The 24547-nt window shown below is 38.5% G+C and overlaps 1 protein-coding gene across 1 annotated transcript in view; it reads right to left on the minus strand.

Annotated features, from left to right (window-relative positions):
- Positions 1-24547, minus strand: part of rora (RAR-related orphan receptor A) — a 264712-nt gene that overhangs the window by 78200 nt on the left and 161965 nt on the right. The window contains exon 2 of the mRNA XM_015378944.1: positions 9920-9949. Coding sequence (XP_015234430.1) covers positions 9920-9949 — 30 coding nt within the window. The remainder of the gene's footprint in view (positions 1-9919; positions 9950-24547) is intronic.

Consider the following 24547-nt stretch of genomic DNA (forward strand, 5'->3'; position numbering starts at 1 on the left):
AAAGTAGTTTTAATATGTTTTTAAGTGAGAAAATACACCTGAAAACGTAATCAGTGCAGTCAGGTCATTCAGATTATCATCCTGCCTTCCAATATTTTTTCTGTCGGAGCCGCTCAGACCCCCACATACCGGCGGTGCGCCGACAGTAGGAATCCCTTCATCAGCAGCCTCTGGCCGGGTCACCGCCTCAGGGTTTACCACGGCAGCTGGTAGGTGTTTTTCATCTAAATAATCCAAACTGCAGGCAGCAGATTTCTGCATTTTAAGTTAATTTATGCGTCAATAAACAGTTTCAGAGGAGTGATCATAGCGCTCTGTATCATCAGCGATGTGTCTCTCTCTCTGCCAGCTCCCAGATCAGCTCCTCTGATAGGTTGACGCGGCGCGTCGAGCAGCCAAAGTTCAATTTTTCAATCTTGAGCTGCAGCGCGTTTGCGGCACGTCACGCGCGTCAGATGCTTAAACGCCCCCGACGCGCTGCTTCAGCTGCTCAGATGCGCTGCGCCTGCTGCTCAAAACGCGCTGAGGGACCTTTTGCTGCGCCTTGATGCGCGTCAACCATTGACTTTGCATGTAAACTCGCTGTTTCTGCCGCATCTGCTGCGTCCGGTGTGAACGCAGCATTAGACACCATGGCCACTGTGTAACATGGTGGTGGGAGCATATCGTTTGGGAATGGTTTTCTTTAGCAGGATCCATGAGTCTAATCAAAAGTATTGGAAAGATGGGGACAGTTAGATGCAGGTCATGTATGGGATAGTTTGGTAAAGACTTGTCATTTTGGATTTTCGATGTGTAGGACAAGAAATAGGTTGTATTTTGAAATCAAACCAGACAAATTAGTGGATGCAATCTGGCTAAGTGTAAAAAATGTTATTACTACAAAACTATATCATAAAAGTACTGTGTATAGTGCGTAGCAAACCCATGACTCCACACCATCCACCTTCCTCATCTGGTCTGGATCCTCTCTGGCTTCATCCTGTGTCTCCCGACACAAATCAAAGCTTTTGTTATGTGGAAAGACCTCTTAACCTGATTTTTTTCACACAGAGGAAAAGTGAACAGAGGAAAAACCTGTGTGAAAGCTGAACGGTCACGTGGACAATGATGTTGTAACAGTGGATGGCAGTCATTTCCCCCAAGGCAGACACTGTCTTAGCATACCTCTTGCTCTCTTTCACCTGAGACGTCCAGCGTAAGAGAAATCGGCCACTGCAGATGGGGCCAAATACCCATCCAAGCATTGTATCCTTGTCACATGTCACTTACTCTCGTTTCCTGGTTGGACAACACTTCAAAGACAGGGTCTTCAGTTGTGCCAGCCACAAAAGAGAAAGGCTGAGGGGAAAAAAAGCTGATGAGGTCTCTCTTTGCTCTAGCTCAAATTCTCTAAAAGACTTGACACTGAGAGGAGAACCAGATTAGGAGCCAACAAAAGCAGTGAAGGCTGAGTCCAAAGAATCCTGTCCCGAACCCCTATGGCTCCCCTTGCAGCAAACCAGGCCCCTCGTTTGTGATAAAAAGAAAAGCCTTCGGCCACAGAACCTGCAGTGACAGTGCATGTACAAAGGCCATTTCTAATTTCATGAAATGACAGCCATAATTCTTTTAGCGAAAGACGAGGACTTGCCATAGTGAGCCGGAAAGGAAAAGACATTGCAATCGAGGAAAAATGGAGAAAAATCATGTTGGCCTGGTTTACGACAAATAGATAACTCTATTGATTTCCCTTTTACAGTGACTGTCCATTGCTCACTGCTGTGATTGCACTGACCTAGTTAAAGAGGAAAAAGCCATCTATTTAAGAATAAACCAAAATGTCTGGATAGAAAACACTTCTTCTGTAGAACAAACAAAGTAAAATAAAGAAAGAGTGAGGGTGATTTTTTTTTTTTTTTTCAATTTAAGCTTTCAGTGTTGCTGTGGGAAAAGAGAAACAAGCAGTTCCAGAGCCATGCTGAGAACCAAATGACTTCCCCCAGATTGGGAGGTTATGTCTGCTGCAGTCATAACTGTTGTAACTCCCAACAAAAAAAACAAAAAACATTTTAATTGCTATAATATTACTAAACAAAAATCAACATTATGACGCTACTCCAATTTTAAAATGTTTATGAAAGCATTTGCTGAGTTTCGTATGGTTTGGGTTGATGATTCCTTTGTGTCTGCAGTGCCTGTGTGTCCCGCTCCACCATGTCTGCGCCGCACGTCTTGCTCGAGTATCTCACTCGGCTCTGCTCAGGGGACTCTTGCTGGCTGATCTTCATTATCAGCCCTAGCTTAACAATGTTCTGGATGCACTTCCCACATGAGTGCAACTAACAAATCCCCAAAGAGCTGAATCAAGGCAACAATGTGATGAAATACCTTCAAACAACAACCAAGCCTGGAACACGGAGCTATGCAGAGACAACTCACACTGCCCCCAGGGCGATTCCACAGGAGTGTGCCTGTTGCCAAGCAAAATTACACAGCAACTGGGACGTATTATTCTCCTCAATTGGCAATGTACAGCACCATTAAGGACCATAAATCTCATGTTTGATTAACTGGAAAATCATAGACAGTTCAACCGTTTAGTTTCATGCAAAACAGCCAGATAAACTTTGCCATGAATGTTTTAAGAGTTTATAAGATGCTGCTGAAGTTTTTCATCTTAATTTAAAGGTCTAAAGTACATGGGCATTAAATTATTTTTCTATCACATGCAAAATGCTACTGTAATTATGATGAGAAAAACATGAGCCACCATGAAACATGATAACTGTGGGTATGGGATGCATCACAGTATTGCACAAATGAACCATGTATTTATTTTCCAGAACTTATGAAAATCATGCATTACCAACAGCTATGCAAAAAGCAAATGAAAAAGTTGATATTGAGGTGTTTAAGAATAAGAATCTGTAGAAGCAGTTCTTATACACAGATTGTTTTGAGAAAAAAGCAACATATCTCCTTTTAGTGTAAAATTTAAATTTTTGTACCTTTGCAGACACGTTTGACTAAAGAGCAAGAATACATATCTTATACAGAAGTTCAGTTAAAAAATTATAATGATGGGGCTGAAGGTGTTGCTTCAGATAGATAATAGCTTTCATTGTATCTGACGAGCACAAAAACTAATTTAGGTAAATGAGACATTTTCAATACGCTTCTCCCTTGCTCTTCAAATTAATGTTCCGTAATGACAAAAAGTCAAAAGGAAAACAAAAAAGGATGAACTGAAACAAATAATGAAGCATACAAACTCAGACTTTTTCATTTTGATTTAGCCTCAAATAGTGCTCTAATTTCTCCAACTCTACATGCATGCTCTCCCTTTAACTCCACACAAGAATCTAATTAATCCAGCTCTTTAAATAAACAAAGGAGTTTGGCTGTACAATCAGTATAAGAGTGTACGTTACACACAAGAGAAACTCAATACAAGCTGAAAGCAAATAAATGATGATGCAGGAGTGAGGCCATGTTTCTCCATCAGTGTAAGAAGTCTGTCAACACAATAGAGATAAATATTGTGAAGGCAGAAAAGAAATTGGGGCTGTCTAAAAATGCATCTTTGAAATGAGGCGAGAGGAAACCTCGGCTGTCTGGACTGCTCCTTTATCCCACAGTCACAGTTGTGTTGCTGCCTCCCTCTGGCCAATTCAATTTCCAATCCTATGCTAAACACACATTACTTATACCTTTAATGGAGAAAAATTATGCTAACATCTGTCAAATATAGTGAAATAAAAATACATTAATGATAATAAAGCATGTCAATTCTGGTTTAATTTTAACCAAGTCTTTTTTTCAGGGAAGAGCTTCAAACATAGCACTTTTACTGTTGTTATCTTTAGTGTTACCAGAACATATTTTAGTATGGACCTTGTTTTAGTAAATATATGGATATTTCTATCATTTCTCATGTTTTCCTTAAAGGTGCAGCAGCAGATCTTTTCTGACGCTTTTTTTTTACCATGTGGCTTAAAAATCTCCCCAAAGCCGCTTAGCAAGCAGTGAAATAGAAGGTCTGGAAGTGAAACTAAAATAAATGGTCCCTACTACAGTGCGAAATCAATGAATAACCCCAACCAATCGCAAAAGACGGTCAGTTGTACAAGATTGGTTCATCACACATCAATCATGGTCGTCTGCTTGTCCCTCCCCCCTGTGCGAGTACCCTGACACATGAACGAATTGACCCCCAAATGCTTGTGCAGGACGCCATGGCTGAAAGCTAGCCACTGTTATGCTAAGTTCACACCTAAAGCAGCAAGAGCAGCAAAAATGCGCGTGCTGCTTCATTTTTTTATGCTTGTACAAATATAGTTCTGATGCACGGCCGAAGTATCTTTGCTACTCTGGCTGCGCGGTGGAAAAAGTGGGTCTGATGCGTGTTGGGCAGAGCTACCCTATCCTTTCTTTGCCTGTAACAATGGCAGTTATATTTGCTGTGATCAGTGGGTGAAAAGTAGTTTGAATCTATTTTGAAGTGAGCAAGTCCACCGGAAAACATCGTCAGTGCAGTTAGTTCATCCAGATTACCATCCTGCCTTCAAATATTATTTCTGTTGCAGCTGCTCAGACCCCCGTACACCAGCAGCCTATGGCCCGGTCGTCTCCTCGCGGTTTGCCGCGCCGGTTGGAAGGCGTTTCTCATGTATGTAATTCAAACTGCAGGCACCAGCATAATAAAAGCGAACATGTTTTGCTGGCAGATTTCAGCATTTTAAGTTAATTTCGGTGTTAATAAACTGTTTCAGAGGAGTGATCATAGCGCTCTGCATCATCAGTGCTGCCCGTCTCCCTGCCAGCTCTGAGATCAGCGACGCACTGCTTTAGCTGCTCAGACGAGCTGCAGACAGCATGCGCGTTCATGTGTTTTGAAGGCGTGGTTTCTTGAGATGGTCTAAAGGGAGAGGCATAGTTGTGTATGTTCAAAAATATAGCTTGCTGGAACCGTTTTCCAAGATCTCCTACAGCACCTTTAAGATGTATATTTTAAAATGTGCAGACAAATTTTGCCAGTGACAGTAATTATATGACTTTGAACTTGATCAGCCAGTCCTAAAATGTTAAGTGGACAGCAGCCTTCAGTGAGAATGCTGTTACTAAAGGGAAATAAAACTAAAAGTCGGTTATTTGCTGTATCAACGAGGTGTAGTCAGATGAACAGCAGAGATGTAAGACGCAATATAAAAGGTAAGACTTCTAAAACATGTTGAGGCATGTCTGCAGAAAACGGGGAGCCGATAACACGATGGCTAAAGAGATCCCAGCCAGGACGTCGATCTTTTGACTGGAGCTTTTAGAAACATTGGGATGTCAGGTGATAGCATTAAATATAATATGTAATTAAAAACATATGTGATAGCATTACACAGAATAGAACAATAGAAGAACTAATTGTGATGATCCTTTTTAATTTTGCCAATATTCTTTACATTTTCCAACCACAATCAATAAATAAATACTAAATCACTTCAGGCTGTTGTTTGATTTATACTATTAGGTACATTTGGATTTGTTTTGAATGTTTAATTAAAAGTCTAAGCTTACACCACTTTAAAATGAGATAATTTTGCTTGATCTGACCCAAGACATGACCCCATGGTCTTTCTGCATGCAGTTTGGTTTGCATTTCCTTCTTGTGTATGCCTGGGTCCTCCCCGGGTACTCCAGCTTCATCTCACAGACCAAAAACATTAATTTTAGGTTAATTGGCTTCTCTAAATTGTTCTTGAGTGTGAATTTGTGTCTGCATGGTTGTATGTCTCTGTATTGCCTTGGCGACATGTCCAGGTGCTACACCGCCTCTCACCCATAGACAGCATGGGCACCGGCCCCAACGCGACCCTAACGGAATAAGCAGCAGAAGATGGATGGATGCATAATAATAATGTTAATAACCTTAATCTTTTGATTTATTTTTCTTTGCAGATTTCAACAAGGACGTTTACTGAAAAAGGTGGGGAATCTCAGCCAACTCTGATAGAGGTGATCAGAGGAGATAGATGAAGTGGCAAATCATAACTTTTTTTTATCTGTTTAAAACCTCTAGAGGTTTGAATTACAAATCCCTCTGATAAGAGAGAGAGGATGCAGCAGGCAGTGAATGTGCTCAAAATTCTGGACAGTGACTGATAAGATGATGACATGGATCATTTTCTAAAATCATTTTCCTCTCACTTTTTTGTGTTTTTTTAAACCAAAAGTGGGTACGCAACCATATATATTGACATTATTAACCATTGCATTTTCTGCACGGAAATATGTTTTCTTAGAAAGTAAAAAAAGAAGCAAAAAAATTCCCCTTTCCAAAGTAATATATCAAACCCTCAAGTATAATTTATAATAAAATATAATAATATAATTTATACTTAGGAGTAGATTTTGTGAATATTTAAGTATAAATATGAGTGCCTCATAGGGAGGAACAACAAACCTTACAAAATTCTGATCAGTGCACCTGAGGAGATATTATTCTTAATATTTCTGTATTTCCATTCAAATAGTCAACAATCAGCATAATGTACATACACAGCCCCAAGATGGTGAAAAGGTTAGGTAATCAGGCGATCTGCTGTGTTCAACACAGAGCATCCTGGCTACATGACACGAGTCTCTGTGTGTATGCTTGTGAGTTGGATAGTTCTCTGCAATAAGAGCTGTGAGACAGAGTCCCAGACTGCTGATGGGAGATTAGAGGTGAGACGTCTAATCTCAATGTAATCAGGCCCTGCATCTGAGCCTTCGCTCCACACCAACAGGTCCAAACAGAAACTCATCTCACAGAAAACACGGCCCTGATGAAGTAAAAGATGGTGATGGGGAGTATCTGGTCTCAACCATCAAAGTCAGAGAGGAAAAAAAAGAAAAGCAGGTAAAATTTAATTATTTTTCTCTCATGTCTTGGAGGCTCAGGCTGTTTTGACAGGAATTAGTCCATATAACAGAGTGAGTGGTAAACTGCCAAGGACGTGTTCAGGAAAACCACGGCTAAATACTTAATGATAATTAAAGCTTGGTGGTAAAAAAAAAAAAAAAAAAATGGCATCAGAGAGGAGCAACCCCTTTACTGTGTAAAAAATGAACTAAGTGCAGAGACACCAAGGGAAATGAGCATCTTAAGTTATGTTAAGACAAATAATCTATGAAAAAATGCATTAAAAGTGGACATTACAGCCACTGGAGAAAGGACAAGTATCTGTTTTCATCTAGGACACTTCACCTTCTGATGGCTCAATGATTAGTGAATTTGGGTAGATAGAGGAGAGGGAAGTGGAGGAGAAGAGGCTGCCAGTGAACAGCTGCCCCTGTAATTTATATTGATGAGGGGACTGGCATGGCAGGGAGCTTCCAGCAGTTTGATCACTCAGGCAGAGTAGAGAGTCAGCGAGACACCACCAATCTCTGTGGTTTAGGCTGGAGTAGGGAGACCTCTTAAAATCACACACACACATTCACAGAAACCATACTTTTATGAGGAGTACCTTGAAAAACGATTTATTCTAAGCAAACTTTTCCACATTTTTTCATATTACTCTCAAATTTTCATGTAGCTTATAGCAGAGTTGGGCATAACCTATGCATGATTTTAAAAACTAAAACTGTGACATGTTTTTGTATTTAGACCAATCTGATACACTGGAAGCTGATTTCAGAGAGCTGACATACTGCTTTGTCGGACGGTGTTGAAGCAATCATCTGATCCTGAATGTGACTAAAAAAGGGAGACAATTGTAGATTTTAAGCAAAAAAAATAAATAAATAAAAAAGTAAAACCCTATAGCCGTCATGGGTGACGAAGCAGAGGTGGTGGAGGGGTAAAAATGGTTTGTTTTTTACCTGAACAGCAGGCTGCAACGAAAATGCAGCTATGAAAATGTGTACAAGACAGGATGGATCGGACTGTTTTGAGGATGCTAAGGTCCTTCTTGGAAGACTACAAAAATAAAAACAGCTGCAAGGAGACTTGTTTAAATCTGCTGCAATCTATCTGGAGGACACAGAAAAGATTATTATTGCTTTGAATGGAGGAAAACCAACACCAAACGACAACCTAAACTCACCATTGCCATGATAAATGTGGTTGGCAGCATTAAGCTTTGGGTTCTTTCATCAGTGAGGACTTATAAACTGGTCAGAACTGATGGGGAGATCGGTTGAGATAATTACAGGGACATCCTGAAAGCTATTAATCATACAAAGCTGATAGAGACATGCCCTTAAAAATACGAAACTGTAACGTCAGGAAAAGATTGTACTACAAAAAAAAGACTAAGAAGGGCTGGATATAAGCATAGAACAATTGTATTTATAAAAATAAAGAAATTAAAATTTCCAATAACCCAATATTCACTGTTCCCAGTCATAAAAAAAAAGAAAAAAAAAAAGTGTAGGCTTAACCTGGCAAATCACAATGTTATCATTCTAAGAACAGAGATAGATCCACCGGCTGGCTATAAGCATGTAGGGCAGAAACATCTCCCTCATTATTACTCCACCAACCATATAATCACCAAGCTCCCCCTTTACAACCTCAATGACCATTAACTGGCCCTTGAACTCCTTCTGATCGCGCAGCCCTGATGAGGCGCTGCAGCCGCTTCCTGTCTGTGAGGCAGAGCAATCAGATACTTGTTAAGGAGATTTACTTTGATTTTTTTTTTCTCACAGTTATGATTTGAATATTTCTAACTGAAATGAGATGGTTAAGTCCAGTTTCAGCCTAGGGCTTTTAAATTCAACACTCTTAAATTATACTCTTTGATTTGGGTCCCTTTTTTCCCCTCCGTATGGAGGTGCTTAAAGTAGCACTAATTAAGTTGGTGGGACAAGAGAACTATGGGTCAAAATGTGTGTTCCTCTCAACATTAAGAGACCCTGACCCCAGCATATAATTATAGTAGCACCTCCAGACAAGCAAATAGCTTAACACATCTTCATCCCGCACCGTCTGAGCAAGGTAGAGCTGTGTAGCATTGCAGACCATATCCTTTGCTCCACTGCCTGATGTAACCGAGAGCCGGGGTGCTTTATGCTCACAGTCTAAAACGCTCCGACCGCTCTTACAAAAAGCCCCTCTGGCTTCCCCCTCTCCACAAGTTTCATCAGAGCGATCAGAGAAAAAGAATAGCCTTCAGGGCTAGTTTCTTCCATTCACACAGAGGGATACAAATACACACATAAGCCTTTTTGTTGCATACACAGACAGGCAGCAGAACATCCCCACAAAAAAAAAAAAAAAAAAAAAAAAAATTACATGCGTTTTCAATTGCACTTCACACATGCCAAAATACTGTACAAATCACCAGGAGATTATTGATTCCTGCAGGTTTGGCTGCTCATCAATTCTTAACGTGAGGAGTGAAATTTAAAAGGCTGAGCTTCACAGTATTACTGTAGCGCTTGCAGATGCCTTGCATGTTAGATTAGAGAAACGTGTCAACGCCTGCCCTGATATCTTTCAATTTTTGCCGATATAATCTGTATTGAAGAACATAGAAGTCTGGTAGTTAGTGCAGCCTCAGAGGTTACAAACCACCATACAACACCACATCCTTGTTGTTCAGCTGCAATGTCTTGCAGAAAACAAAGAGATGCTATACCACACTGTCTGCTACAAATGTGCATGATTATCTAGCAAGTCACAAGACTGCACAGCATTTTGATTTCCTCTCGGGGTTATCATTTTCTTTACAGTACATAAGAGAAGAAATACAAAGAAGTGAGAGTGAGATAGATTTCAGAAAGGAAATCTACTGTGTCAGGCAAAACTGAAAAATAAGCAGATGGGAGACAAATACAGTCACTGGATCGCCCATCTATATGAAACAAGAGACATTTTCCCCACATAATGATGGGCTTTGCATAAAGCTTTAACAACTCAGAGATTCTAATGAAGACAAAAAAAAATAGTACTTACAAGTGTGTGTCTTCTTTGTGACTGAGATACCTGCAAAGATGAAACGAAATATATTAAAGCCTACAGTCACTAATACAAAAGGCAGAAATATCATTTTTTTTTTAAAATAGAAACTAGAATATGTATTTTTTTTCGCCTCTCATGTGTCAAAAAAACTGATAATCAAGTATAAAAGAATATATATTTTCCAAAATCTACAAAAATTATATTAATAATAATAAAGCTAGAAGGTGAACTTTAAATGAGATACTGTAGCTAGAAGTTTAACTCCTCCTGGGGAGTAGGTGGCGCACTCGCATGCTCTCATTCCAACTTTGGCTACTGTGGTCTGGACCTACTGTGGATGTGTTATTTCTTTTTAAATAAGTTGCTTCAATTAAAAATTTTGTGGAATGAAGGTTTTTCCTTGGCCTATTTTGTGTGATAAAATGTTAGTTTGAATAGAAGTAATGATAGAGAAATTCTGTACCATTCACTATGCTATACTGTTTAGGGGGACAGAAAGCAGGTGTCTCCCCTCCCTACTCTAGATAAGGGTGAGGGGAAGGTCATTAGAACTAAGGAGTTCATATAAAGCCTCCTTCATGCTATGGTTAAAACTTATGCTCTTATCGTTCTCCGGTCACCGTTTCTGGTGTGAACGGAATACAGTTGTCTGAAATGTTTATCTGAGCAAATTTATGTCCTTTAATGAACTAAAGTGTTTCTCTTGGGAAGATTCAATGTTCGTGTGTGTATGCTGTGGATTCTTTTTAAATGTAGGGGTGTGTTTCTGAATGCTTCAGAATCACACTCAGCTGTATTCAGCTGGTTTGTGCCATTCTCCTCTGCAGAGTAAAATAAAACGCTTTCTTCCTTGCATATCAACTCTCAGTGCTCATTTTTACTTCACAATTTGCAGTTTTGACAACCTTGCCTCAAATCTTTTGAACCTTCCAGCAGGTCTTCTTCCATGATTGTCCTGTTTTTAGCTAAACTCATCATCCAATTTGGTCAGACAACCTTCCATTTGCTTCTTGAAAAAAATTCACAGCAAAGACTGATGCTGTTGACTTGTTCAGCGATCTGCACTAGAGGAGTTTAGCACCACATACGGTGCCTTATCATCAAACACAACGCAAATGCAAACTTAAAAGCATGTGCAAAGCTTATCTACATTCAATGTGCAAATTTTTGTTTTGTTTTGTTTATGTGAGGGTGCCTTCATGAATAACAAGATCATATCCTAATGACCAAACCCTACAAACTTATGGGTGGAAGATATGCAAATTAAGAAATATACCTACAAAATTATTCATCCACTATGAGCATCCGTTATTAGTACATTCAAAGTAGGGTACAAATTAATTAATTCTACAATTGTGGTAACAAAGGAGGCAGTGATACAAATAGAGACAAGACAAAAAGAGGAGAGAGACTTTGTATGCATGTAAACATATCTGGATTGTCAAAAAACAAGTAGATTATTTGTGGGGAAAAAGGCATCTCCTCAGACCACTGTGAATTAATGCAGCAAGAACCAAACGATCTTTATGCAGTTAAACCAAAATGAACTAGAAAAGCATTCGGAGAGAACAGACCTGTCCGCCAAGCAGCAAATTATACCCCAAATTGTGATTTACACCTAAAGCTAAAACTACCAAATACCAAATTGAAATTAATTGTTCCTTGGCATGAGGCACACCTCAATGTTAGAAGCACACCGATGCATCTTTTAAAATTCATATATATATATATATATATATATGAACATCCGGCCCATAAAAGAAAATTTGGGAGAAAGTCAAAATCTGTAATCTTAACTTGTGGTGAGAGGGATTACTTTTCTTCCTCATAGTTTCTTTATAAACTCTTGATGAAAACAGTTAAGTTGTATAAAATAATTTTGGGCCCATCATATTTTGTAATATTTTTGATCAATTGAAGCAGTTTAGAGTGTAAACTTGCTGTAAATCTAACCGTGATTTTTTCTTTATTAGAGGTATGTTGGAGGAAGTAGCAGAAAAATGCAGCTTTTTCAGTTATTATGAGTGAATTAAAATCTTTTAAATTTAACCTATTATCATATTTTAATTTGAACATATTTAACATTTTTTTTTACTTTTTGTAGCATTATAAGATACTAGCAATAATAAGAATGATTATTCTATATTTTTCAACAATTATTATGAATATTACATATAACTCCAATGCTTAGAACTCATCCTTTCTTAAGGCCACAATTTGCTCCTTTTAATGGAGCGGACCAAAGCCTTTGCTCATCGTGCTCCTAGTGCGCACAGTATCTATAGTTCAACAGCTACATAGCCGCTTATTGCACAAGCAGTTTTTTTTTTTTTTCCCAGTCAATTTGGCATCTTTTATTTTGATTCTGTGAAGATCAGGCTCTGTATGTGTGCTGGCTAGTTTGTCAGTTAAGGTTTTTGCTATATCAAAAACTGTCACAAGGTGGTTATGAGTATAATTTCCAAGCAAAAGAGGAAATTTAAATAAAAAACAAACAACATTTGGAATACTAATGCACTGCCTACTGATTAGGCCGGGGAAAATGAGTAATCTTCAGTGCCTAAGGGGAGTGAAGGCACTTTGACCGAAGTGTCCATAAATCCACAAATCCATACAATCTATAGAAAAAATAAAAAATGACAAGTGTAAAAATATTGTATCTGAAAGCACATGTCAGGCGTAGCCTTTTCTTATGCCAGGTTATGCAGTGGTAAATATCCGTCAGTGTTCAGAACTTTGGATAAAAATAAAAACCTTAAATGATATATTAATAATAACGTCTTTTGGGGGTCGACCCATTGAGCAGCTGCTTTAGATCGTACTGTGACTCCTCCTGTCTGAAACATCGGTCTAACGCCTCAGGAGTCTGGCACAGACAAACGCCGAGCTAACCAAAGTCCCCCACGGCCCTGTTGCACACTCATGCTATGCAGGACAGAGAGCACAATAATAGATCCCACTTGTCATGCGGAAGCAATGGCTAATTTTTTCTACAGCCTGCATTTGAAACTCAGGGGACAGCATTTTGACATGATTCAATAACTCGCAGAAGAACAGGAAGAGAAAAAAAAGGCGTCTGGCCATAGATAACGATGCTTCAAACATGTAGGAAGGGGAAGCAAGTCAAAGAGCAACGAGGGGGAAAACAAATAAGCCCTTCAGTCTTTTATGGACATAGCACAAACCTACAAATTATATCAACTCCACAAGGCAGAAAAGAGGAGTGTGTGGACTTGTTATTATCATGGTGTGGGGACTTTTATCTGTTTTTACAGTCATGTAATAGGGACCTATGTCCTTATGGGGACCAAAAACCTTTTCCTCATATGGTAAAGTTCTCTTCTTTGAGGACTAAAGTGTGATTTCAGTTCAGGTTGGGGTTAGGGTACGTGTTGGGGTTAGGCAATATAAAATGAAATTAAATCACTGAAATGTCCCCATAAGTGATGAAAATAAGAATCTGTGTGTGTTGAAGGTGGGGGCGGGGGGCTTGAGAGTCACCTAGGGGCTGTCAGTCTTTGATGCAGCTCCGACATTGTTCTTGTGCTCCAGGCAAAAAAAACTTCAGCTTGGTTCAACTTTAGCTTTATGCAAAGAAAACATAAACTAAAATCAACACCTTAGTGAAATGACATGGAATTCATTTTGATCTGATGTTGAACTAACGACGAGCTGTGTCTATATGGTGCACAACAAGACAGAAGAAAAAAAACTGTAACGGTTTCTGTTTCAAGGTAGGACTTTTTTTTTTTTAGACCACAGCTGGTGTGTGTAGTGGTTACTGAATTACACAGAAATAGACTGTGTTTTCCTGGATTTTTGTCGGCCTCTTGTAATCTCAAAAAAACAAACAAAAACAAACCAGCAAAAAAACCCTCAGCCGTTTAAAAAAAGGTTTGTATCCATTTCAGGTGTAAATGTGCAAAAGCATAAAAAAACAAACAAATAAAAATAAATCTCACTTTACATTTAAGAATTAGGAAACTTTGCATTGACACTATAAATCAATGCCTGATGAGAGATCCAACAACCGTTACCATCCATTCACTTTATGAAATGTTTTTATCATAGAGGAAATCAACATTTGTGTGAACAGCATATACAGTTCAAATGTTGTTGCCCATCGTTAGCCACAGAGACCACACTCACAGTCACTTGCTCCTCCTACCTGTTAGAGAATTACTCGTCTTTCATTTAAATTCCCTAGAATGAAAGAGCCAATGTTGATATATATATATATATATATATATATATATATATATATATATATATATATATATATATATATATATATTCACAAATAATGAATCCATTGATATTAAAACAGAACAATAAAATTCAGGCTAAGATAAAATCTGCTTTACTCCTTAAAACAACAATTTTACAAGATACTCTGACATTATTAATGCCCACCAAGGCTTTACACTGCAAAATTTATCTAGAAATAATTGAAAATCTCTTAAATTAAGTGAAGTTACTCTTAATTTAAAGCAGGAAAATAAGATTGTTTGCCAATGGAATGAGTATTTTTACTCTTAGAGTAAGTTAATTACATAATATGCACTTGAAATAAGACAATGCAGTTCTTTTTTCTTATTTTAAGTGTAAATTGTCTCGTTTCACTGGCAAAATCTCTCACTTACCCCCCCATTTCAAGAAAAAATGCACTTATTTTAATTAGATTTACATTTTTTGCAGTGTAGGCTCTAAGGCGTCACAGCAGACTGCAATATAATATGAATAAGATAATAAACAACACAAAAGTGCCTTAAGGAAACCATAGAGCACTTAATAATGACAATATCTTTATTTCATGCTTTATAGTATGTTGCATGATATTTTTTAAAAAGGGGGTGGCTGAATAGATACTATCAAAACAATTATCAATATCAACATTGGTAATTTACATACCAACAATTTAGAATATGGAGATCTAAAGTTAATTTCTTTTACTTTAGAACTATTGTTTAAATCTAATTACCGGTAAACATAACCAGGCATCAGTATTATTTTTATTTTGGTATATTGATATAAATTGGTTTAGAAAATTCATTAAAATACACTAACCACAAAGTAATTATATACAATACTTACATTTTCCTTTTGAAGAAATAAAAGAAGGAAAGGTTTTGAAAGAGCCAAATGTTTGTACCAACAGTAGGAGTTTCAGATGTGAATAACAAAAATTCTAAAGTACAAATTGTTAATTTTTTGTAATCTGCTGGAGCAGCATAGGTGTTGCAACATTCTAGAATCATATTGTACAGAAAGTGCTGACTGATCTTTACAGGGGCACAAAGTTAATTGCATTGCATTTCTACAGGAAATATCATCTAGCCTGTTGCCATACAGGTTGGAAAGAGCAGGAGGCGTGGTAAAAACGCCGACTTCACCCCCTATGTGTCATTCAGATTTCCCTGATTGGAGGTGGCAAGGAGAGGAGGCCACAAAAGCCAATGAATGAGTCAGGCGGTGAGAAAGAAGGAGTCTGCTCTGGGCAGTGACATTGGCAATGCCTGCCAAATCCCGTCTTCCCCACTGGATGACAGGTTCAGGGGTCATTCTGGAGGTGAAGCTCTCCTTTGCTGACAAACAAGCTGCCATAAACATGTTTATATCTTACGAAATGCCTCTTATTAATATGTGCACATCTTGGGCACTAATACAAAACTACATATGGTCTTTATGAAGTTGAAGCTGAATACTAAACTCTGCATTTTAATTTTGTCACAGAGGAGGGAGGGCTAGCTGTCATTGCATGGCCTTTGATCAGTTATATTCTCTCTTGTATGTGTGAACAATTCAGCAAGTATTGTCATGAGAAATGAGGGAAGAGAAGTACTATGCAGGCAACTTTAGGTTAACCTCTACCACATCCAGCTACAGGGATGGAGTGGGTGGGGGTATACACATCCTGTAAACATGCCACTTAGACTGGAGGAGAGTTAAAGTGAGGTTTGCAAGTCACATTGCTGCAGCCGGCTGTGAAGCGCAATGCCATCTCAGACACCTCAAAGTGACAGCGCTGTAATGAAGTCTGAGGCCCACGGCAGGCTGTACGTCATAATTTCAGGTTCCTTAAAGCCTGACAGGGAATGATTATCATGGATGGTTATTGTCATCCTGCCTCCCTGGTAGACGATGCGTGCTCTGGGGTTGTTGCACCGTGACATTCAAAGTTACAGTCTCCTTCATATAATGGAGCTGTCCTCTCAGCACGCTAATGGGAGCGATCCATTTAACCTGTGCCAGAAACACACAGACGAGGAAGTTCCTAATGCGAGGCCTCTCCCGTGGGGACGTCACACTCTCCCCCTGGCAGCTCCCTTCCTGCTGCTTGATTCATTGACTGGCGCTCCTCACTTATCCTCATTCACTGTTCAGTCTGGGGAGACAGGGGAGGCTTGCTTCCCGCCGCCTGCTCCACATGCTATCACTGCACGCCCACCGCACACAAGGACATAACCAGTCCCAATTCAGGGAAGAACCAGTGTTGATCCTGACTTGCTATACACCCACTCTAGTTATGGGTCACTGATACAGGCCTTGGGAATGCTAACTGCACACACATGCAACGCTTAATTGGTTAATAAGGCCTCTTAGATTAGGAAATAGAACATGTAGACAGTAACCAATGTTTTTTTAAGCTAGACTGAAGGTTGTTAGAGATACACTGTCCGGGTTCACATTGCAGGATTTTATCAAAAATTTCTAAACCTGAAAAATCTCATAAAGGCATTTAGTTATTATTACAATTAGCCAGTTATTTTTTAAATAACTGCATTTTTTTTTTCTTGAACTAAGGAAGTAAGTGATGTAATTTACCAATGGAACAAGAAAATTTACATTTAAATAAGTAGCATATTTTCTAATTTTCTTATTTTAAGAGTAAAATGGTCATTCCATATGCAAATAATCTTATTTACGTGCTCAAATTAGGGCTAATACACTTTATTTTAGACTTATTTCTGGATCGTTTTTGCAGCGTAATCAGTCTATTGACACTACTATAGACACAAAATGGTGGGTTATTCATTTTGGCTGTGTGGTAAAATGTGTTTTAAAGTTTGCATTGATTTGTAAATATTATAATAAGCATTCAAATGCTAAAAAATCAGACTGGCCAAATTACATGTTGAAAAGCCAAAAAGCTTCAAGGAGAATGTCCTATGGACAGATAAGACAAACAATGAACTTTTGCTAAGACAAATCAGCAACATGTTCACAGATAGGAAAATAAGGCATATCAAGAAAAGAACAGCTCCATGTTTCTGTTGTAAAACATGGAGGAGGGTCTGTTATGTTCTGGGACTGCTTTCCTTCATTTGGCACAGGGAGTCTTCGCAAGGCACACTGTAATCTCAAGGATATCAGGGGATTCTAGAGAAAACTGTGCAGCCCAGTGTCAGAGAGTTTGGTCTCCGTCGAAGGGCGTGGGTCTTGCAACAGGATAATAACCCAAAATATACAGCTAAGAACACTAAGCTAAGAAAACATTGGACTATTCTGAAGAGGCCCTATAAAAGCCCTGACCTAAATGCTATTGAGCATCTTTGGAAGGAGCTAAAACATGCAGTCTGAAAAGTGGCAGTTTGCTCATTTGGAGTGGACCAAAATGGGGGATGAGGGGTGCAGAAATCTCACTGACCGTTACAGGAACCATTTCATTGCAGTTATTGCCTCAAAATGTTGTGCAACAAAATATTAACTGAAGGATACAAGAACTTTTGTCCTGGCCTGTTTTGTACATTTTTTATCATTCAGTATAAGCGTGTTTAAAAAGCAATGTCTGAATTTACTTTATATTTAGTAAATTTTTATTTATTATTACTAGTCAGATTCAAGTTATTTCTGTGACCATTGATGATTGCTTTTTTTATTATTAAACAAGGGGCACCAACAATTTTGTCCACACGTGTTAATGGTAAGTATATTCTTCTTGTTTCTACTTGTAATAAATGTTACGTTTCCCTGTAGCAATATAAAGCTGCTTGAAACTAGAGCTGCTGGAAATCTTGCACATTAACAGGCTGATCATAGAACTTGTGTGCAACAGTATCTACTTTGAAGCATCATCTTATTGTCACTTTCAGCATAGGTTAAGTCAAAGCTTGTCACACATAAAAAAAGTTGTTTTCTCACAATTGGTTGTTTAAAATTAGTGCTTCATCCCAAAAGACAGCAACTGATGCTGATGCTTCTCTGTAAACAGGGGTAGGACTTTTTAAATTTAACCAGATACTAAATTGACTCTTAACTGCAGTAAAATCTAACTCATCATGAAAGAGTTAGAATAGATCATTAAAAGACATGGGATATGTAAGGTAAACCGATAACAGGATCTGTTGGCTCTTTGTATGGGCCAGTTTTTTTTTTTTTATATACAATGTCATAGAAAAAAATATGTCTGTGACACAATTAGTCCTTGCTATTAGGTGGCTATAAACTAGAGATGCAAAAATGTAACGATTAAAAAGGCACAGCGATTCTAATCAGCTGCCCCCTAATATGCTAAAACACTTAATCCATGGAGAGGCCAACTCTCCGGGGATGCTCAAAGAAAAATGACTTCTTTGTCTCCAGGCGCTGTTATTTCTGGTCATTTCTAATTGGTTTTAACTAAAAGCAACCACTCTGAGACTCTACAGGTTACTTCAATGCATCGCTACGGAATTGTCTCCAAATAGAAGATATACATCCAAATTAGTTTTAGAGGACATCACAACTGTCTTTGAGAAGACAAAAGTAGAAAGGTCAGGAAAAATACAACTAACCATGCCTTGGTGAGGCAGAAGCAGGAAAGTAGAGGGTCCCAATGGAAGAATGACATTATCAGGGTGACCCTGAAATCATAGAAGCCCTGACTGTCTCGAGGTTTCATGTCACATGGACTTCACCCCCTTACAAATGACCCCAAGGTTCACGATCAACATCCTCCAAGGAGCAAATCTACGTTGCAGGGCCTCAGCGTCTCCAGGTGGGTCCACGTTGATACTTGGTGAATTATAAAGCAGAGCAGAGGAACTGACATGGCTCAGCAGGGGCAAAAACAGCAGGCATGGCTGAGAATAAGAGTTAAGACTCTGACAGGATTTTAACTGTACTACAGGGAACACTGATAAATATTTTTATTGGTAAGAAATTGCTGCGCAGGTTTACTTGGCTGAGAGCCAAGAACCCACTCCATTGTATAATGGCCAAGACTCAATGAGTTCATTAACACTACATCTGTCTATACTCTAAATGGGGTTTATAACAAGGCTATATTAATACTCATTACTAAAATGTCTGTGTGCAGGGATACAAAACAAGAAAAACTACAATAACAGTGGTGAATGTAATTATATTGTACGACTACAGTAGGTACTATAGGTAAAAGGCGAAAAACAGTGAGGTTTCTGTTACTGACATTGTTTCTTCTTATTGTTGTTGTTCTCTCATGCTCTTTTGAATGTGCTTGGTGAAGCTCATAGACACACGCCACACATCCATATGGCATCTTTTGTCCTTACAGGCTGCACCTTTTTGGACAAACAAATATTTTTAACACAGCACCTTGGCTTTTACCACTGTGATGGAGTTGAAAAGCATGGCCGCACCACCCTGTCCTTAGTTATACAACTTTATACAGGAGAAATGTCCTACATCTGTTTTGTATAGTGACAATATAACATTTTTCAAACTTATCTATATTTTCTCTTTTCAAAACATTTTTGGTAATCTCCATCCTGCATAGGAGCATCTTAGTTATATTTGAACATTAACTTTCGATTAACACTAACATTCGATCAACAGCATTTCTATTTCATAGTCCTGGGGTCAACAATGAGGTTGTCTCTTTCTGGAATGGTCCACATAACCTTTCTCCCATAGATTAAAATTATACCAAGATCCTAAAACTCCCCTGGTGTCATGATCTTGGTAAAGTAACTGTTTTGTTTACATCCAGCTCTACTTCTGTCAGCATTATGATTCATTCATCTTTCCACCTGTGCAGCTCTGCCTCTTCTTATCAGTTCTATTGCTTACCACCTGCTCCCTGCCAATTTTACCTGCCCTCAAACCAGTTACTGCTACCAAATTATCTTAAACCATATTGTGAGTAGATGTCCAGCATTTCTTGCCTGCTGCCTTATCTCAACTTCTCTTCTGTGCCATGGATTCCTTGTTCCTGCCGTTCCCATGCCAGACAATCTCCTTCTTGCAGATCTCTGCCTCCTGACTTTTGCCTCTTGGTTCTCCCCTGGATCCGTTAGCCTGTTTTTACCCCACAGTTTTGAACTAGTTTTTGTGCCTGGGTTAACGATTCACTCCTTCCCCACGGAACCTCTCTTCTACTCCTTTCTTCACAGTTCTGAACAAAATACTGATCCCACAATCTGAGATCCATCTCCGTATGACCCGTCAGTAACCTTGTTCTCTATCTTTAGAGGATCCTAATCCTTTTGCTGGAGGTTGCTCACAGTCTCTCTTTTGCAGTTCTCAATAAAACTTTTGAACCCTCCTGTTGTGTCGAATCCCCTGAGTGGTAATTCCACCTGGGCTAAAAATTTATTGTATATGCTTAAGTTATGAAGGTTGTACATGTCACTCTATTGTGCACCCTCAAAAGATAAAGTCACTGCAGTCTCTGTACAAATAAGTAACTCTTAAGGTTTTTTTTTTTGTATATTTGCAAAAGCTGATCCTTTTATTTACACTGTTTAAGAAAAAAAAGGATGAATGGAGTCAGAATCTGAATTAAAACCATGTGTTTTACAGCACTTACATCGACATTTTTTTTTCAATTTTAATCTGTCCAAATTCCCTCCCCTAAAAAAATAGAAAACATTATTTGAACATTGCATCATAGAAAAGCATAAAAAGTTTCTTGTTTATGTGAAGAAAAAAGCAAAATGTTCCAAAATTTTAACATAATTGTTGTAAACTGATTAAACATTGCTCAGATATGATTTTCTATTACCAACCAAACAGACAATTGAAGTAGAAGTCCAGAGTTCGTTCTGAAAAAGTAAATAAAAATGACATGAAAATGAATAAAAAATGTTTCAACCTAACATTAATGGGAATTTTATATTCATGAAAACAAACTGAAGTTGAATCATTTGTGCTTCAGGAAACAAAAGTGGTCACTACTTTTGACTCCATTTGTTCTAGTTTTTATATTTTCTAAAATGGATATGTACAATTATGGATTAGATCAGGTTTACTGTTTGTGACTATCTTCATTTTTGCTTCTTAATCACTAAGGAGAAAAGTGGACAAGAGATTTGCTGACAAACTAATATCAGCCAATATTCCTACTTTAAAGGCTGACTCAAAATATGCAGGAAACCTGTCATTATCATCACTCATACAGTCTCATTTCCCGTGCATGAGACCACAGTACAGACGACTGGTGTAATGAACATGGGCCTATGGGAAAGGATCACTGTATGAGAGTGTGTTGGAAGTGAAGGTCCCATAACAGTGGACTCGTGGCTCAGCTGATAAGGACTTGGCTGTAATTGCTCAGAAGGGAGGAAGCTGCAGCCCCATTAGGTCTGGTCTAAGCACTTGCCAATAAGGCAAACTGCCCCTCTGAAGCCTCGCATGTAATGAAAACTTCCTTGGAGATGAATTACATGTCTGTCAGTCCACTAATTAATATCAGACTTGTCGGTTTTGCTTCTCTGCATTAACGAACAGAATCAGAGAGCATGGAATGAAGGCACTTCAGGCACTGGAAGATATTACTGAAGGAGAGGCAGAGGCAGACTAGCAATTGCACTACTACTGTGATTCAGTACAGCTATGGTCTGCACTAGCAATGCATCGATTTTTTATGTATTTCAGAATTAAAACTTGCAACCTTTTTAAGTATTGCCATGCTCTGTCTATATCAGAGTCCCATTTGTAAGGATTTCATCCATGGAACCACTAATTTTTTTCCAGTCCCCTCCTTAGAGCAAGGATACCCTGTAATTACAAACATTTAATAACAGGAGATGCTCTGATTTGGACCATGGTAAATACTACAGAGATCACAGTTTCCACCTTTTTTAAAGTTCAAACAACAAAGAACTTTACCCATAAGAATTCCTAATGAGCAGAATATAAATAGGTTGGCGAAAGACAACAAATGCTTTACACTGTGCCCCTTGTGATAAAGGTGGAGGGTTCTTCAGTTTGTTGCCTCCTCCCTCCCTGCTGCATCTCTATGTGAACCTAATCAGAGAATAAAGTGGGATGAAGCTCTGCAGAGCAGCGACATGATGCCTCACTTCTGAGGGGATTGAGAGATACAAATCTACACCACATGCTGCAACGTGGGAGTTGAGCTGAGCCTTTTGTTTGTCCGACCGGAGTATCTTGATTCCAGACTTAGCTCCTATACTGATGTTTCGGCTGTGATGTAAAGCCATAAAGTCTGTATGCTTATCTTTTAAATAACATATTAGGAGCTAAACTTGAGAGCCCTCATATCAAAAGGCATTTTTAGCAGCCATTTAAGTACACTTCCAGAGATATTGTCTTGTCAGGTTTTGGTACAATATAACCTATGACTACATGAACAGCTGGTAGGACAAATTGTCAGTAGATAGATATAAAAAGAAATCCCGTACCTCAACATCGGTGTGCAAAACATGATAGATAACATATTTTTTTTACTTTATGCATCTACTTCGACAGACTATATGAATAAAAGATATTATTATGTTATATATATTTTTTTTTGTCTAAAGAAATTATGAACACTAGTAGTAGACAATGAGTTTTAAATTTAAAAAGTTCATTAATTCTGCAATGCATTCATAAGCCATAAAAGTTTAAAGAAATATATTTATCTATTTATTGCTTTATTTATTTATTTTTTAATCTGTTCAGTCCACATAGAAAACTCCCTCCTAACCCTTACACTAAGAATTGTTAACTTAATAGAATGGAGGAGTCCATCAGACTTACCTTAGAATTTATTACAACATCCAACATTAAAATTACATTAAAGACACAGAAACTTATATAAGAGGGTAGAGATGTTCCATCCAATTTATCAATCTACACTATTTAAAAAAATAAAAATACTAATTTCAATTAACAGAATTGGCATTTTGCATTGCTTATAAAAAGCATTTTTATGCTGCAAAAAATAATATTATAATTTAAGAAGTTGTGAAAATGAGCTATGATCAAATTATTAGCATCTAAACCCTCAGACTGGAGTCTGATCTTGTTCACTATGTACCGTACTAAAAGGATGAAGTATTTTTTCAGTCAGAAGCCAAGTTAGCAGCAGGGGAGAAAACTGCTGCAATGAATGTAGGGTCAGTTACAGTTCACAGCAAAAAATGCCACTAAAAAATATCTGGACTAGTATTAAAAAATGTAGCCTGCTGGGTTAATGGAAGAAATGCAGATGATAAGCTTTGTTACTGCTTAAGCATATGAAAACTGGAATGTTCATCTACTTAATCTATGCATTTTTAAATATGCATTAAAATTTCCAGCAGCTTTGTGTACTGAGATGTGGGTTTACACCTAGAATATATATACATAAAATGTGTCCATTTCTATATGTGCAGAGGCTAATGATACAAAGAGAGGAGTGGACTCTGGAACCACAGCTATAATGCAACTACAGCCATACATTCTCAGCAATATAAAAGCCTTGCCTCTTTGGCCGGCAGTAATAATTAATAGCATACTCTATAAGCATTCCATTAGGTGCAAGCAGCTGTCATAAACATCTTAATTAATTTACAAAGCAAGCAACCAGGGAATTTTGGCGACGTAAAAATCTGCTTCCCTCTGCCGCTCCACAGCACTGGAACAGATCGGGCTTTTAAATTTTTAAACATGCCTTTCATGTTCTCTAGAGCACTAAAAACCCTTTGAACAGTCAGCTTGTTAGGAGATGCACCTAGCAGCCCAATACCTATGGGTCGTCTTGCTATTCTTTCACCACAGTGACAAGAGGTTTTGGGCTTTTCTCTGCTGCACCGGCTTGACTCAAGGAATCTCCCTCTCCCTCTTATTTTCTTTGTCACAGTGGTTTAACCACACAGCATTTGTCTGTTAGGCTCTTCGCCTAAGATATCTCATTCTTACTTTATCAGTTTACACAGGTTTAGTAACTGTTGTAGACTTGAGCTGCTGTATCTGTCTCAAGACATGTTGCTGTGATGGATACTATCACATACTATTCTTTAACCTCTGATTGATCAACAAGACGTTTATGTCAACACAAATGCAGCTAGCAGTATATTTAGTGTACCTAAATATATAAAATGATGGCTGCTCAGTGGTGCAGTGGGTAAGAAAGTTCTGGGTTCGATTCCCGGCCCGAGGTCTTTCTGCAGGGAGTTTACATGTCTCCCTCTGCATGCGTGGGTTCTCTCCGGGTACTCCGGCTTCCTCCCACAGTCCAAAAACATGACTGTTAGGTTAATTAGCTTCTCTAAATTCTCCTTAGGTGTGAGTGTGTGTGTGAATGGTTGATTGTCCTCTTTGTTTCTGTGTTGCTCTGCGATAGACTGGCAACCTGTCCAGGGTGTACCCTGCCTCTCGCCCATAGACAGCTGGAGAAAGGCACCAGCATCCCGCACTACCCCACTTGAGGTATACGTGACAGAAAAGAGATGG

Source organism: Cyprinodon variegatus, unplaced genomic scaffold (genome assembly GCF_000732505.1).
Source record: "Cyprinodon variegatus isolate N-32 unplaced genomic scaffold, C_variegatus-1.0 Scaffold182, whole genome shotgun sequence".
NCBI classification, from domain to species: domain Eukaryota; kingdom Metazoa; phylum Chordata; class Actinopteri; order Cyprinodontiformes; family Cyprinodontidae; genus Cyprinodon; species Cyprinodon variegatus.